This window comes from Bidens hawaiensis, unplaced genomic scaffold (genome assembly GCF_021521415.1).
Source record: "Bidens hawaiensis isolate Kalapana, Puna unplaced genomic scaffold, B.hawaiensis_p1.1 tig00027319_1, whole genome shotgun sequence".
Classification (NCBI taxonomy): Eukaryota; Viridiplantae; Streptophyta; class Magnoliopsida; order Asterales; family Asteraceae; genus Bidens; species Bidens hawaiensis.
The window spans coordinates 225771-241756 of NW_027494416.1; the positions used below are offsets into that span (position 1 = coordinate 225771).

Genomic DNA, 15986 nt, shown 5'->3' on the forward strand with positions numbered 1-15986 from the left:
ACTCAGTTGTTTTTCTTTAGTTCGTTGGGTCATTCAAATTGTCATGGAAAGCTCATGGGAGGCCAACACACAAACTTTGTTTCGTTAATTGTTTGTTAAATTAACTCGATAAATTAAAACTTAACTTAGAAACTAACCTCCTCTAATAATCACGCATTAATCATTTTACTACATCAACTCATACATATCTACGCAATGAACCCCCTTATATTGTAATCTTGAACATTTGTTCCTCAAAGTACGACGAGAATTCCCCACCTATAAAATCAAAACTTCTATATATTATCTAAGCAATTAACGTTTTATTAGTAAATGATTTCCTCAGACTTATAAATCTCTATTTTTGATATTTGTAGAATGTCTTCTCTAAGAAACCACCGTCATCCTCGACATCAATCGACTGATTATCATCACCACCGTATAGCTGCTTGTATAGCCAAAGAGTTAACTGCTGCGATTCCTAGACTGGTGACCCAAATTCAAAAAATCAACGCAACCGGTCCAACTTTTACCACTAACATCTCTAATGATAACGGCGAATCATCTACCATCACTCATCCTCACAACAAGAAACGTAAGAACCCGACTGCAACCAATCCTACTCAACCGCGAACCTCTTCCTTTTGTACGAAAAAGAGACCTTACAAAGGAGCGCACCCCATCTGCAAGACTTGCAACCATCACCACCTGATCAACCTCAGTTGTCGTCTTTGTACCAATTGTAACCGCTATGGCCATCTTGCTACTACCTGTCGTCAAGTCCGTAGTGCACCAACTTCTCCACAACGATTTGAGACGCCTTTTTCTCAAAACAGTATTATGCCAACTTCTCAACCCGCTGTTCCTAATACCCGTGCTTGCTACCATTATGGAGACCTAAACCATTTCCGTAATTCGTGTCCTCTTCGTATCCATTCTCAACCAGCTCAAACTATGACTGCACCCTACTACTTAACCCACGCACACCAAGCTCAAACCCATCAACCTCATGTCCCTCAAGCTCCTCCTATCAATCAAGGTCACCCAGATTTAACCCAACAGTATCAAACCCCGCAACCGCAAGCTCAAGTTTACCGAACATATTTCCACCAAACAACTCTCTTGCAAATCGTTCAAGCTCCAGTTTTCCAAGCAATGCCGAATCAATCTACCACAACTACTCCTACTCTTGCAGCACCTCATGGTGCCTCAAGTTACGCCAATTAAGCTACTCGACGACCCTGAATACTTTTACTGTTTTCTTTATCTATCTTACTTTATCTTGTCACTTTCTCAATTTCGTATTATAACGCCTCTTTATGGCCTTGGTTTATTTCTCATTTGAACTATTTATCTTTTACGTCATTTACCCATGAATAAAGTTTCTTTTATTTAAATAGATTGTTCATTAAAGTCTACTTTGTGTATCCTTATCCAATACACCTCATCTCACTAGCCTCAACAAATAATAAATCCTCAACTTTAAATACTTATACGATAAGAAGATGTTTTAGAAATTTTCTTACTTTATTATAACCCACTACAACTTTTGAATTTTTTTTATACATTTGGTGATTTTCTAGCGTTGTAATTTAAAACTCCTTAAAATCCTTGTTTCTTGAAATAACGTTTTGTAAACCCACACGATGAGACGAATCATGTGGACCATCCGACGATAACAATAATTATGGTCCGGAACATAGTTATCGAAGTCCTAGCATGGAAATCATGAAGCGTAAAGTTGTGTGTCGTAGTATTAGATTTAGAGTAGTTGGGATAACGGTACAAATGTAGAAATGATAAGGACATGATGGATACGCCGCTGGTACATCTTATATATAAGTGCCCTTATCGGATTTGCATTTGGAGCGTTGTTTTGACTATCCAAAGTTCTGTAATATGATAAATTTTTGTAAATTTTATTTAGTATTTTTCCTACTCAAAATATAATGGTTTCCTTTAATTTGGGACGAAATTCCCTAAAGTAGGGGAGACTGTAACAACTCGGGCTTTTCGAATCAATAATTTATATTAAATACCCGACTCGTTTTGATATTCGGGTTATTTTTATCGCATTTATCGAGAATATTAATTATTATATTATTATATAATTATTTATATAAAACATATTATAACTTTCCTACTTTGGCAAAAACCACCAAACCTTAAACTTTTATCCTTAATTGTTTCCATCTTCATTCTACAGGGTCAAAATTGAAAGATTTGTTATAACCCATTTACCCAAATGGGTACCCTGACCCATACCCTGATCCAGATATCCTAAACCATACCCATTTATTATAACCGATTATAATTAAAATTACTTGGACCTAAATATTTGTTATTGTTTTGGAAATTGAATCAACTAACATGTTATACCTTTTATATACGACCAACTGACACCATTCTTATGTTAAGACGAATCAAATCGAATATGCAATTGATTTATGTCTGGCCGACCTTTACATTATGTCGTGTTGTATGAAAACTTTTATATAGACTCAATTAAACTTCCATACATCTACTCATAACCCTAGACGTCATTAACCCTCAAACCAATTGGATTTTCATCTTGGTTTGCCTGTCCGTTCGTCTCTTGGTTTAGCCGGCCCTGTCTCTTCAAAATAAACTTCAATTAAGCGTTGTTAGAAGGTAACTGATATTTGGTTTTCCTCGTTATTATCCGTTGATCAATAGCCCTATGATCAATCAACCAATCCCTTAACGATTTGACCGATTGATCGATCTAGGGTTCATAATCATAATGGGTGCCTTCACGCGCTGTTCATAGATTCTTTGTTTGCGTGTTTGTGACAAGTTACAAGCCAGCCCAGATGGTAGTGTATTGTTGTTTTAAGACTTGGGTGGCTTGGGGCGCGGGTTCGAACCCCCCAGCTCGTATTTTTGAGTTTTTTTTAGTTTTATCCATTTAAATATCTTATTTATATATTTAATCAATCTAATTACAGTACCAATATTAAGAATGCATTATTTAATCATTGTTTTATAAAAACCGGCATTTTAACTAATTTCGTTTTCAAATCTTGGTTAAAACTATATATATATGTATGTATGTATATATGTATATATTATTAAAAGATTTATAAAGGTTTTATTAAGGGTTTAAAAATATTGTTTATATAAAAATATAATTAAAGGTATGGTATACCTAATATAATTGTTTAAGTTTAAGTATTTTTATAAAGAGATCATATTTTATATAAATATTATATGTATTATCATTTATTGACTACCATTTTTTATTTACAATATTAAAATAAAAGAAATCTTATATATTAAAGGTATTTTAGTAAGATAAATATATTAAAACAATCTCTTTATTTAATCGATTTAAAAACTATAAATGTTTATTTAGTTAAGTATTTTATTTATAAGCTATTAAATATCATTTTATATATAAACTTGTTAAGTAAAGGTAGTTTTGCGACTTATAAAGTAAATCTAAGTATTATTTAACTTGCGAAAGAATACACCCGGTAATCAAATCCCTTGTCTCTATCCAGTTATAGGATCCATGTTGCAACTCGTATTTATTTCTTTATATATTTGATTACTTAGGTTTTCTCGTCGGTATTTTCCCGAAGAGCGTGATCTACCTTTATCTTTCTTATTAAACCCTGATTATCTACTAAGGTGAGTATTTCACTCCCCTCTTTTACTTATTTTTAACCCTTTTGGGGACTTATGCGTTCGTAAATATTTTTTTTATTATGGAGTACTCAACCGCAACTGTTTATCCTTGTGTGTTTATCAGTTTGCCTAACTTGTTGCTTGCTTACTTGCTTTGTTTGAATGCAACTTGCTTATTTTGGCAACCGATGTCCATTTTTATGGCACAGTTTATTCCTTGCTTGGTAACCAATGTCCATTTATATGGATTGGTTGAGCCATTTCTTTATGGTTTGCTTTCTTTATAGTTGTTTGATTGTTATGTGCTATGGCTTATTTGTATATCTCACAGGAACAGTTTGCACTTTTACATTTTATTATATAGTGTCTCAAATCTGGTGTTATACTCACTCAACATTGTGTTGACAAAACCTATTGTATTTTTAACGCATATGCAGGTTATCGTGTGATGTGATTCTCAAGCTTGTATTTGAAGAAAACTTAGGTTGCATGCTAGAGAAGAAGATACAAGAATTAGAATATTTGATTTTGTTTTTATTTGATTAAATTTAATTTATGTACTTTGGTTAATTTGATGTAAATGATTATTTAATTAAATTTAATAGATATTGCCACCTTTAATATTGCATGATAGTACCTTGAGAGCTGTGACAATCAGTTCACGCCCCGGCATTTCCGCCGTAGGTTGGGGTGTGACACACACACATATATATATATATATATATATTTGTGTTCAACTAGTCTCATTTGTAGTTTGAATTGAATGCATTATGTTTTAATTATTCTTGTGCTTTTATTATTGGTGTTATGTCAAGATCATGTTGGCGTTTGTTGGTGTGCTTATGTTATTGGTGTTATGCCAAAAAATAAATATAACACAGTGATTATTATGAACGAATCAACTAAAAATGAAATATGTTCATTAATGTTGGTTATGATGTTCAAGCTAGTGTGTTATAGTTCTTGTTGTTCTTGGTATTGTGTTTTAAATTTGGAATAAAATATGGTGTTTTTTTTATTTTGATTTAAAACACACTGTTATATATCTTTGTAATAATGTTATTGGTGTTGCGTTTTAAATTTGGATTAGAAAATGATAATTATAGATTGCTAACGTTTCCATATATAATATAACACACTGGACGATTATGCCCATAGAGTGTTATAAAACAAGTATTAAAATAAAACACACGGTCTACAAAACACACTTTCCATCTAGACCATCAGATCACCAAATCTAACGCACCAGATTACTTCTAACACTTTTTTAGACATACTCCACTTTTTATTTTAACTCCACCCTATATATATATATACACACGTTTTGTTTTCTTTAAATAAAAGTAATATAATGATTAATAATTTTCATCGTGTATTGTCGTTAGGGGATTTAAAATAAACTATTTATTTATAATTCATTCGTTATTTATAATTTACTTATTTAGACAATATTATTACATATATAATAACTAGTTGAACAATTATTTGCTTATACTTATACATACGTTTATGTTAATAGAACTAGTTACGCATTATTATTAATATAAAAATGATCTATTTTACTTATATTCATATTATCGTAAATACATCTTGGGTAATATTTAACTAATTATTTATAAGTTCAATTTCATGAAGCATAATTAATGAATTCTTTACTAATAACAATAACCGTAGAAATTAGCTACAAATCGTTCAATTAATAATATTATAATCCCAATATAACTCAAATCACATCAAGATCTTTATTCATCCAATCATGTTATATCTTTATAACTAACTCATATTATTATTTAACTAGGAATTCTTGACGGTTTATCCCGAAGTGTTCATCACTCTCACATCATCACTTATATTTCGTTCATTCGATCAGGTGAGTACCAAATTCCCCTATTTTACTTGTTTTTAACGTTTTGGGGACATATGCGTAAATATATTTCTCATATATACTTACACAAAACTGCAACTATTGTCTTATGTGTTAACAATGTATACCTTACTTGTTTATGTGCTTACATGCTTTACGTGAACCGCATTCGGAGAGGTCCAACATAATCTCAAAATAGTATGATCATACGTCAGTCGTTATAGCTTTGTGCTTCTCGACATCTCAGTTATACTTGCTCATTTGGTTGAATTGCTATCCTCAAATGACTTGTTGCAACTACTTTTTTTTATATATATATACTATTTGTACTTTTGAACTGGTGTGTTGCTCACTCAACCTTGTGTCGACAAAACTACTTTATTTTTAATGCATATGCAGGTTATCGTTTGATGTGAAGTAACTGAAGTACAAGATCACTTAATGATTTATGCTAGAAGAAAAATTAACGAGAAATATTATTCTTGAATTTTGATTGTTGATGCACTTTTGTTGGTTTGGATATTGTATGAATATTTGTTTCATTTGAAACTTATTTAATAGATATTGAAAATTATAATATTTCTTAATAGTACATTGAGAGCTGTGGGCAATCAGTTCACGCCCCGACATTTCTGCTGTAGGTTGGGGTGTGACACCTACCATAAATATGTTTACATAAATTCCTGAATCTTCTATTCTGTAACAATTTGGATTTTCCATTTCTTACTTTGTATTCGTTACCCGACCCGTTTCTATGTTCGAGAAATATTGTCAATAAAATATCGCCGTCAAACGAAGTCCGTTTCCGATATTTTTCGTCAAACTTTAAGTGAAACTAGGTTACAGTCAATGTCTGCCTAAGGACTTAATTTTCTGAAGTACTTGATATCGGGTTCTTACAGTGTCCTCTAATGGCTTTCGGTTATTTATTTTCTAATTTTCATGATTCAAACCTTCTAAAATTAAGTTTATATACTATCTCTAATACCCTAACATAAACTTTAATTTTTCGAAGCCATTTAGACATGTTTATGAATTTATTCATTTCGAATTTGTTACCCGAGGTCAATCTGTGCAGTGCTTGCTACACGACAAAATTGAAATTTTTCGGACTTAGTATTATAAAACTCAACTAAAATCAAAGACGTTGGACAAAAACCTTATTCCTATATATTAAGTAATACGCGAATATGGTTAAGATAATTACCAGATTAGTCTAATTTCTGGTGGTCGTCACACGATAACCACCGACACTAACAACCGTTGATGTCCAATGGTCGCTATGGATAATATCAAATAGTAAAATAATACAAGTATTAGAAAGCAAAAGGGTAATTTAATACTTTTTCCAAGTACACAAGACTCGCAAATTGTCTTATTCATCTAATTAAAAGAAATAACATTAGACTGTTTTAAGGAATGCAATAAAGATGTCCGCGATGACAGAGCCGTTGATGCCATAATTGATGAAAAGGAGCTGCAAAAGTTTATGGAGAAGTGTAGTGTGTAGACTCCGGTGGAAGAAGAGGATACAGATCACCGCTGCTGTTGCATCTAAGGATAGGGATCCGGGTCTTGAAATCACACAAGAAAACCAAACTGGTCAAATTCTATAGAAATCCAATTATCAATAGTGAGACGACGAACATAAATTAAGTTTTGTATGAGTTTAGGTGCGAAAAGGACATTGTTTAATTAGAGGGGTAGGTAAGGCGTGGGCAGGTATTGATTGCCTTGTCAGGTTACTGGAATGATTGTACCATTTCCAACTATAATATTATGAAAACTGCCATTATTATAACCAGACTGGAAATTACCTAGTTTATTAGTCATGTGAGATGTTGCCCCGGTATCCATGAGCCACTGATCTGGCGAGTTAAGAGACATAGTGTAAAGGGCTTTCTCGATATATGTAGGAGTGTATGCGACTGCATGGGCCTTGGTCCTAGCAGACCAGCTCCAGGGGATCCATTAGCACAACTGTTGGGCCTAGATGTGGTGGTTGTATATGGGCAGGGTGGGCTGGACCACTAGGTTGGGTGTGGATAATAATTTTGTTGGGCTGCCCAAGGGGGTTGTGTATTCCAAGCAGGGGTCCCGTAGGTGTTTGCATATGGTCCGGTCCATATGGGTTTTGTTGAAAGCCCCTGCCAGGACCAAATGAATGACGACCTCGACCACTGTGGCCTCCATGATTATGGCCACCACGACCTCGTCCCCTTTTCGAGAAACAGTGCGATAATATGTTGACGATTTGAGAGTGTTTTGGGTTTGCTGGATGTTGTGTGAAGGGCGGTACCGACAGTAATGGTTGCGGCTACAGCTGCAGCTTGGAGGTTTTTCCGAGTTGCTTCACGCATGAGCCTGGAACGTGCTGCGTAGAAGGACGGTAGCGGTTCCATGTTTTGCGAAAACATGCCAATCCCTTCGTATTGTTCGTTAAGACCGGTGATTAGTTGTATGACGAGGTCATTATCTTCTACCGGGGCGTCGACATTAGAAAGTTGATTGGCGAGAACTTTTAATTCTTGACAATAAGTGTTCATATTCGGGAAGTTGTCAAGACGGGTATTGGAAAAGCTGTATTTAAGATGGATAGCTCGGGAGGATTTATTATCAGTAAATATACCTGCGAGGGTTGTCCACGTGGCATAAGCCGCTATGTTTTTCTTCAAGATGGTAGAGAGAAGGTCGATGGAGATGGTTCCATAGATTCATTGAAGGACTATGTAGGGGGTGTTTGGGATTCCTTATTTCCATCAACTTATAACTTATTAACTTTTTGAAAAGTTAATAATATGTAAAAGGTGTTTGGTAAACATTAAGGACTTATGGTTTTTAACTTTTGGCCAAGGCAAAATAAGAGGGTCTTGAAAAGTTATGATTTCCTAACTTATTAACTTAACGAGTTTGATTTACCTATTACACCCTTCTAACCCTCAAAACCCATTACACTTCTTTTAATAAAGAGTGTCATTTTTAGTCATTTTGGTTTTCTTCAACACATAAGCTAATCCAAACATTTTTTTAAAAACTTCTTTTAAAAAATCCACAAGTTAATAAGGTCTTTTAACAAGAAGTCCTTTTTCACTCAAATAAGGAATCCCAAACACACCCGTAGTCAAGTCTTTCCCATGAATCAATAGTGGGTGGTGGAGGCGGTTGTGGTGGTGGTATCGTTTACGGGCCAGATTCTTTACTGGAGGTGGAAGCAGCCTGAACGAGTGGGGTGGGAGAGTTAAGATGGTCATAGACTAGGTAGGCTTTGCAATGAATTATGAATAAATCGGACCATGTGGTGTATTGAGCGGACTCCGTCTCCAGTGTGATAGGGATGAAGTTTTGATGTTGGTGACGGTAACCAGATGACGCTTGTTTTCCATGGTGATGGAGATGAGAAAGAAAGAAGAACCAGGATCAGTGAGGGATAGTAGCAAAAGCTGTGTGTGAGAGAGAGAGAGAGGGGGGGTGGGGGAGGGGTAGGGTTATGCTAGGTTTGATACGATTACAATATTTTCTGCTTGATTTCCCTCTTCTCATTAGTCCTCATTATATAATACGATTACAATACTTTGGGAATCTTCTAAATGGAGATAAAGATGTCAACGATATAAGCTATTGATAGGGAAATAAATATATTCTACATACATTACATATACGTCTATTAGATAACCTATGAATCATCTAACATATCTTTGAAACCTAAACATTAAGAGGCTTTGTAAACCATTAAATGTGTGTTTTTAGTGAATCAAACACGCTCTAACTCTAACCGATTCACATGTAGTCTTTTAATGACATCATTAAGATGCTACCAAACAACCCCAAAGTGAACACGGATTATACAATGAGTTAATATGGTCATAGACTAGGTAGGCTTTGCAATGAATTATGAATAAATCGGACCATGTGGTGTATTGAGCGGACTCCGTCTCCAGTGTGATAGGGATGAAGTTTTGATGTTGGTGACGGTAACCAGATGACGCTTGTTTTCCATGGTGATGGAGATGAGAAAGAAAGAAGAACCAGGATCAGTGAGGGATAGTAGCAAAAGCCGTGAGAGAGAGAGGGGGGGAGGGGTAGGGTTATGCTAGGTTTGATACGATTACAATATTTTCTGCTTGATTTCCCTCTTCTCATTAGTCCTCATTATATAATACGATTACAATACTTTGGGAATCTTCTAAATGGAGATAAAGATGTCAACGATATAAGCTATTGATAGGGAAATAAATATATTCTACATACATTACATATACGTCTATTAGATAACCTATGAATCATCTAACATATCTTTGAAACCTAAACATTAAGAGGCTTTGTAAACCATTAAATGTGTGTTTTTAGTGAATCAAACACGCTCTACCTCTAACCGATTCACATGTAGTCTTTTAATGACATCATTAAGATGCTACCAAACAACCCCAAAGTGAACACGGATTATACAATGACTTTAACCTAACATTTAACCTAAAATCCTTAGTCAAAGTCTAAAAATGTTTGGTGTTATTTACTGGTGACTATGTTTATACATGCATACTTGGGTGGCTTCTTAAATTGCATCAAAAGATGGATGACCATAATGAACAAAGTTAAGCAATTGTGTGGTTTTTACACATGATCTCTTTTTATTAAGAAAAAAATAAACAAACTCGAAGAACCCACCTATGATTAATGGGGTATTTTTGATACACTAGGCCGAAAGCTTCCTAGTTATACATTATTCACAAGCACATGATTTGATTATGTCTAATTCGGGTAATATTGATGGTTCCTATATAAGTCTCCAAGATCCTCCATCCTTGACTCCCATGGAAGCTCATAATTATGTGGAACACTTGTCCAAGAATTACCCATTCTATGGTTGTTATGTGATTCGTGAAAGCTTGAGGTCCCACCATTTATGTAGCCCATCGAATTGAATTCCTCATGCAGCATTTCGGTTTGCGTTTCTTGATCTTGTACTACAATAGGAGTGGTATAAATTCCTTCGAAGTGACGATTTCCTTGCCCTGACATAGATAACTAATATGTCACCCGTGCTATTTTTTAACAAGGTATTAATTTCAATTCATCTACTTATAAGTTTATATATATATAATAGGTTACTCATACATTAAAATTATAGTTAAAATTTGAGTTTCCTTATTCGAAGTGTTAAACTGTTGTTGCAATAAAATAGTTAATGTGATCATACACAACATAATTTATAAGCATCCAATATTTTGGACGAGAGTGGTTTTCGACTCGACATCTAGTTTTCGATAAACCAAAAAAGTACTAGCACTTTACCTGACATTAACAAATTATAATCAAAATCTCCATGAAATTGAGCTGGTTGTCCACTATGGGCATTCATGTAGGAGTACTCTACACAATGATTCGGGTGATGGTAGAAAAATGGGTAGTTGATAACCGGGAAAGGCTGTTGGCTCAAATTAAATAGTCGGCTGTCACACTGAAGAAGCTTTTCAATTTGTTTATCAAGAACTCCCGGAGAAAATATGATTGAGTGTCGTCTGCAACAACCATGTGATTTGATGAGTTACATGTTGTTTATTACAAATCAAATTAAAAAAAAAATAGCATGCCAAAAAAATAAAGTTGTTAAACATATATAAATTTGTCTAATGTGTATATTTATTCTGTACGTATTTTATTAAAAATCACATTATTGCTTAGTAATATAATTTTTTAAATCATATACAGTTAAGGCATATACATGGGGTCAGAGGGATTCGTTGACCCATCATAAGTAAGAACTTGTTGGATTTCCTTTACAAAATCCTTCCACACCCTCCGTATCACTTCTACTCATGGAAATTGTTAGTATTCTAAAATCACAGGTACCTGCAGATAGAGGCCTGGCCTCTTGTAAAATCCGTAGTTTGCTTCCATTGCGTATGCTTTCGAGGTAGGGGATTAACCTCTCGACAAAATAGTGGTGGTTGGTTTATCTGCATAGCATGTTCATGTTATATAAACCAGATACCAAATTAAGCAATCATTTACAAAAAGAAAGTGAGAGTAACCTCTATTTCTAAACGACCATGATCGCCTTCGTGGTGAAACGATCTAATGGCTGAAATTTCAGACCATTGTACTTCGATCTTGTTCTTGAGAGGTCCATCAAGAAATTCCCAAACAAGCTTCTTCTTGGCATAATAGATTTTGGCTACCAAGTCTCCTTCGTTTCTTGAAATCCTCTGCTCATATATTTAAACTTAAGTCTAAAAATATATTCATCTTTTAGATTGGACTCATGGGCCATGTGTAGGCACAAAATCTGAATCTACCTTTTCTACTTTATAAGAGTTTTCTTTTTTGGTTTTTTTTTTATTTTGTATATTAGATTGGTATTTTAAAAATCCGTAGGTTTTAACTGTAATTAACAAACTTTTGATACTTTAAGACCAAAAAGTAACTACTCTTTTAAATTTTCTTTATGTAAGTATTAGATTAGATTAATATTCAGAAATTCCTAAAATCGTCTCACTAAGGTTACTATTTATAAAAGCATTATAACTTCTTTCTTAACAACATTTAAAATTACCCAATTATTCAATTATTCAGGTGAGACTTTCTGAAATGGAATGTCTTTCTGAAATGGAATGTCAATTGTCTATACTGATTTTGATGTTTAAAACCTAACTCAGTCGGAACACATAAAAAAGGAAACCCCAAAAACATCCAATCGAATCAGGTTTGAATTGTAAAATTCAGTTTTTAGTTATCTAATTTTGATTACCGCTGACTACCAAAAGTTGATATATATTTAAATTAAGAAAAAAAATTAGTGTAACGAGAAAAATACCTTCCAAGTGCCAATTTGTAAAATAAGAGCAGGGAAATTAGAAGCCTTAAGTTTCTCAGAAGGTGGCTGAGATTCAACCTTCTTTTGTTCCCTTTCATGAGACAACGTCATCTCCACCAGGTTGATCAAAGAGTTTGACTTTCTCAAAGTCAAACCGATCGGACTAACTCCCTGAATAAAAAATATTATTAGACACAAAAGAGCCTTAGGCCTGACGGCATTATTAATAAGTTAGATAAGACTTAGTTTTTCCGGAGGTAGTGAAAACTATGTAATTTAGGAGTAGTGTTATAGAGTGGTGAGTTGCGTTTAAAAAAAAAGAAAAGAAAAAAGATATTAGACAACCTGCGGATGGAGATGTGGAGCATGGTTGGAGGTTTGGTCAAAACCGGAAACAAATTCTCCATTGTTGCTGGTTCCTTCAAATGCCATCATCGATTCATGGTGATGATAATTATGGGCATTGTCCTCAAAGTTGTTGTAGGGATTTTGAAGGTAATGGTTCCTCATTGATGTTGAGTTGGATGGTGCTCTGTTTTCTACAATAGGACTGGGCTGGTACAAAGGGAGTGGAAAGGGAGGGGGATTTAAAACCAGTTTGTGGGTCCATTTCACACTATTTTTTTATTTTTGGTTGTTAATTAGGCTATAACAAAGTATAATTTACCTTCTTTTTTTTTCTTTTTCTTATTATATGATTATAACTAGTAAATAAATGTTAATCCATTTTAGTAAGTTTTTATTTAAAAGTATTTATATGTATTAAAATTTAAAGGTAAGTACATTTTCATATAATGTATTAACATGAAAGGAAAAATGTGAAATTTGCAATTATGTGTTGTTATTTCTTACTTAAAACTTGTATCACCGAAAGATTTATGAAAATCGATGGTGTTTGAAAATGGAAAATTTAATATAACTAAGTGTTATGAATATTTCTTCTAACTCAGGATTCAGGAAGAAAACAAAAAATAAGTATTACAAGAAAAATAATAAGTAACAATACTTTAGGATAAAACCCACTAAAAAGGTTTTTACCAGAGCAGACATTATTTTTATTTTGACAAATGTGTTAACACCCAAATTATCCATTATTTGTATGTTACCAGTCATCTTCTATCACGTATTGTGCCAGTTTCCCCGAAATTAAAAAAAGAAAAAAGTAACCTATAAAAGATGATGAGAAGTGGGTCACAAAATCTAATTAATTAGAGACGGTGGAGGGGGCGGCTGAAAATGGCTTCCAAACATCTACAAAAGCTGTCAATTGACACTTTCTCATTTTGAATAAAAATACGTATATTAGTTTTTATTTCCGTATATTATGTTGGTTACTTTTATTTATTTTTATCAAATTATTGTTGAGTATATAAATTTTCATATATAGGGGGTGTTTGGGATTCCTTATTTTACCTCATAACTTTTCATTAAATTAAGTTAATAAGTTATAACATTGTAACTTATGAAATTTTTTCTCTCACAATATAAACAATCCCAAACACCTTATTAGTTTTTAAAAAGTTTATAAGTTATAAGTTGGTGAAAATAAGCAATCCCAAACATCCCAATAATGTGTTTAGTTAATAAAACTAAAGGTTACATGAATATATAGATATATTCATAGATTAAGTTTTGCTTTTTAGTATGTATTATAATTATTGTGAATATACAATTTTTCATGTGTGGTGGTTTAAGATCCGTGTTACGTGGGTTTATTTAAGATTTTGTTTTAAATCATTTTGGTATTTGATATTTTTGAATGATTTGTTATTTGTTTTTAACGTAGTTTTGTTTTGATTTAATTCCTATATATTAGTTTGTTACGTTCATTATATTTTTTAACGTAGTTTTGTTTCGATTTAATCCCTATATATTAGTTTGCTACGTTCATTATATTTTTTTAACGTTTGAATTCTTTTAGTTGAGATGTGTAGGTTTTTTAGATTTTTAACTCACGAAAATAAATGAACACGAACATGTTGATATTTTTAAACGAACAAACATGAACACAAATATTTCTCTTATGAAAAAGAGGCGGTTAATATAGGTACTGATGGTGGTTCATGCATGAGAGGGGAGGTTGACGATGGTGGGTGATAGTTGGAAGTTAAACCGGCGATGGAGAGGATAGACCGGCGATGAAGTTTTGGAAAAATTAAGAATGGAGCGATGATAGTAACCCGCAAGACCAAGAAATGAACGAGCTTCGGTAGGAGAGGTTGGATTTTTCCAATTCTTAATGGCTTTGATTTTGGATGGGTCAACGTGAATACCCCCTTTTCGTTTACTATATGCCCTAAGAATGGAATTTCTTTTATCCAAAACTCGCACTTTGAGAACTTAGCATAAAGTTGTTCCTTTCGTAAGAGATCAAGGATGGAATGAAGATGTTTCTCGTGCTCGGCTTTGGACTTGGAATAAATATGAATGTCAACAATAAAAATAATTATGAATTTATCTAAGTAATGTTTGCATGCCCGATTCATGAGGTCCATAAACATCACGGGTGCATTGGTTAGCCCAAAAGGCACAACCCTAAATTTGTAATGCCCATAACAAGTCCGAAAAGCAGTTTTGGGTATGTCATCTTCATGCACGGGTTGTTGATGATAACCCGAACGAAGATCAATCTTTGAGAAGCATGAAGCTCCTTGGTTGATAAAAAAGATCGTCAATACGAGGCAAATGATAACGATTCTTGATTGTGAGCTTGTTGAGCTCGCGGTAATCGATGCACATACGGAAGGATCCACCTTTCTTCTTGGAGAAAAGAACGGGTGCACCCCATGGAGATGAACTAGGGCGAATTAACCCTTTATCCGAAAGTTCTTGGAGCTGGTTAAACAATTCTTGCATCCCGGAGGGTGCAAGATGATAAGGAGCCCTAGTAATAGGGGTACCAGGCATGAGATCGATTCGAAACTCAACTTCAAGAGTAGGAGGAAGACCGGAAACATCATTGGGAAACACTTCAGGATACTCGCGAACAACAGGAATGCCCTCAATTTTTCGTTCCTTTCTTTCCACCGCATGAGCTACAAATGCTACATACTTCTTGCGTAAGTACGTTTGGGCTTGAAAACAAGTGATAAGATTTAGGCTCGAGGGAAAAGGCTTTTCACCAGAGAAACTGAGAATTTGACTATCGAAAAGCGGCATACAAATGAACTTCTCGAAGCAAACAATTTCAGTGCGATGAACTGATAACCAGTCCATGCCTACTATGATGTCGAACCTTCCCAATTTCATAGGAATGAGATTGATTGAGAACTTGTGGCCATTTAGATCTAAATTGCAATTTCGAATAACCGAGTCAATCGATACAAATTTACCATTAGCTACCTCAACAGAATACGATTTTTTAAGCTTAGATCGGGGTGTAGTAAGCAATGGTTCAAATCCAAAAGATACAAAGCTCATATCGGCACCGGTATAAAATAAAATGGATGTATAGTGATCGTTTATGAGGAAAGTACCGTTCACCACATCGCGCTTTGCTGCGCTTGATTGGCATTAATCATTAAAGCACACCCTCGATTATCTTGAGGAGCTTGGCCACCTTGAACAATTTGACCATCTTGTGGTGCATGAGCTTAAATGGATGGATGCAGATGAACTTGAGCTTGGTTAGCCAACAATGGTGGAACTTGCGGCTGATAAGCTGGTTGGGTTTGATAA

The 15986-nt window shown here is 34.2% G+C and overlaps 2 protein-coding genes across 2 annotated transcripts; both read right to left on the reverse strand.

The window, feature by feature from the left end:
- Window positions 1–11333: 11333 nt before the first annotated feature.
- On the reverse strand, window positions 11334–12780 carry LOC143575231 (uncharacterized). Its single transcript, XM_077059657.1, has 4 exons — window positions 12654–12780; window positions 12309–12479; window positions 11527–11700; window positions 11334–11451 (listed from the first exon to the last, which is right to left on the reverse strand). Exons 1-4 carry the CDS (start codon window positions 12741–12743, stop codon window positions 11335–11337), a joined length of 552 nt encoding a protein of 183 aa, XP_076915772.1. The 5' UTR covers window positions 12744–12780; the 3' UTR covers window position 11334.
- A 732-nt stretch (window positions 12781–13512) lies between these two features.
- On the reverse strand, window positions 13513–15728 carry LOC143575228 (uncharacterized). The gene is made up of 2 exons (XM_077059654.1): window positions 15050–15728; window positions 13513–13568 (listed from the first exon to the last, which is right to left on the reverse strand). The coding sequence occupies exons 1-2, from the start codon at window positions 15726–15728 to the stop codon at window positions 13513–13515; spliced, it is 735 nt and encodes a 244-aa protein (XP_076915769.1).
- Between the last annotated feature and the right edge of the window lie 258 nt (window positions 15729–15986).

Bases quoted from the DNA above. Each gene is read 5' to 3' on its own strand.
- LOC143575231 (XM_077059657.1), bottom strand. From the start codon at position 12,743: ATGATGGCATTTGAAGGAACCAGCAACAATGGAGAATTTGTTTCCGGT. The intron at 12,480-12,653 runs GTTGTCTAATAT...TTTTTTATTCAG, and splicing joins CTCCACATCTCCATCCGCAG to GGAGTTAGTCCGATCGGTTT. The intron at 11,701-12,308 runs GTATTTTTCTCG...ATATATGAGCAG, and splicing joins TACAAATTGGCACTTGGAAG to AGGATTTCAAGAAACGAAGG.
- LOC143575228 (XM_077059654.1), bottom strand. From the start codon at position 15,728: ATGAGCTTTGTATCTTTTGGATTTGAACCATTGCTTACTACACCCCGA. The intron at 13,569-15,049 runs GTATGTGCATCG...GTCAATTGACAG, and splicing joins GAAGAAAGGTGGATCCTTCC to CTTTTGTAGATGTTTGGAAG.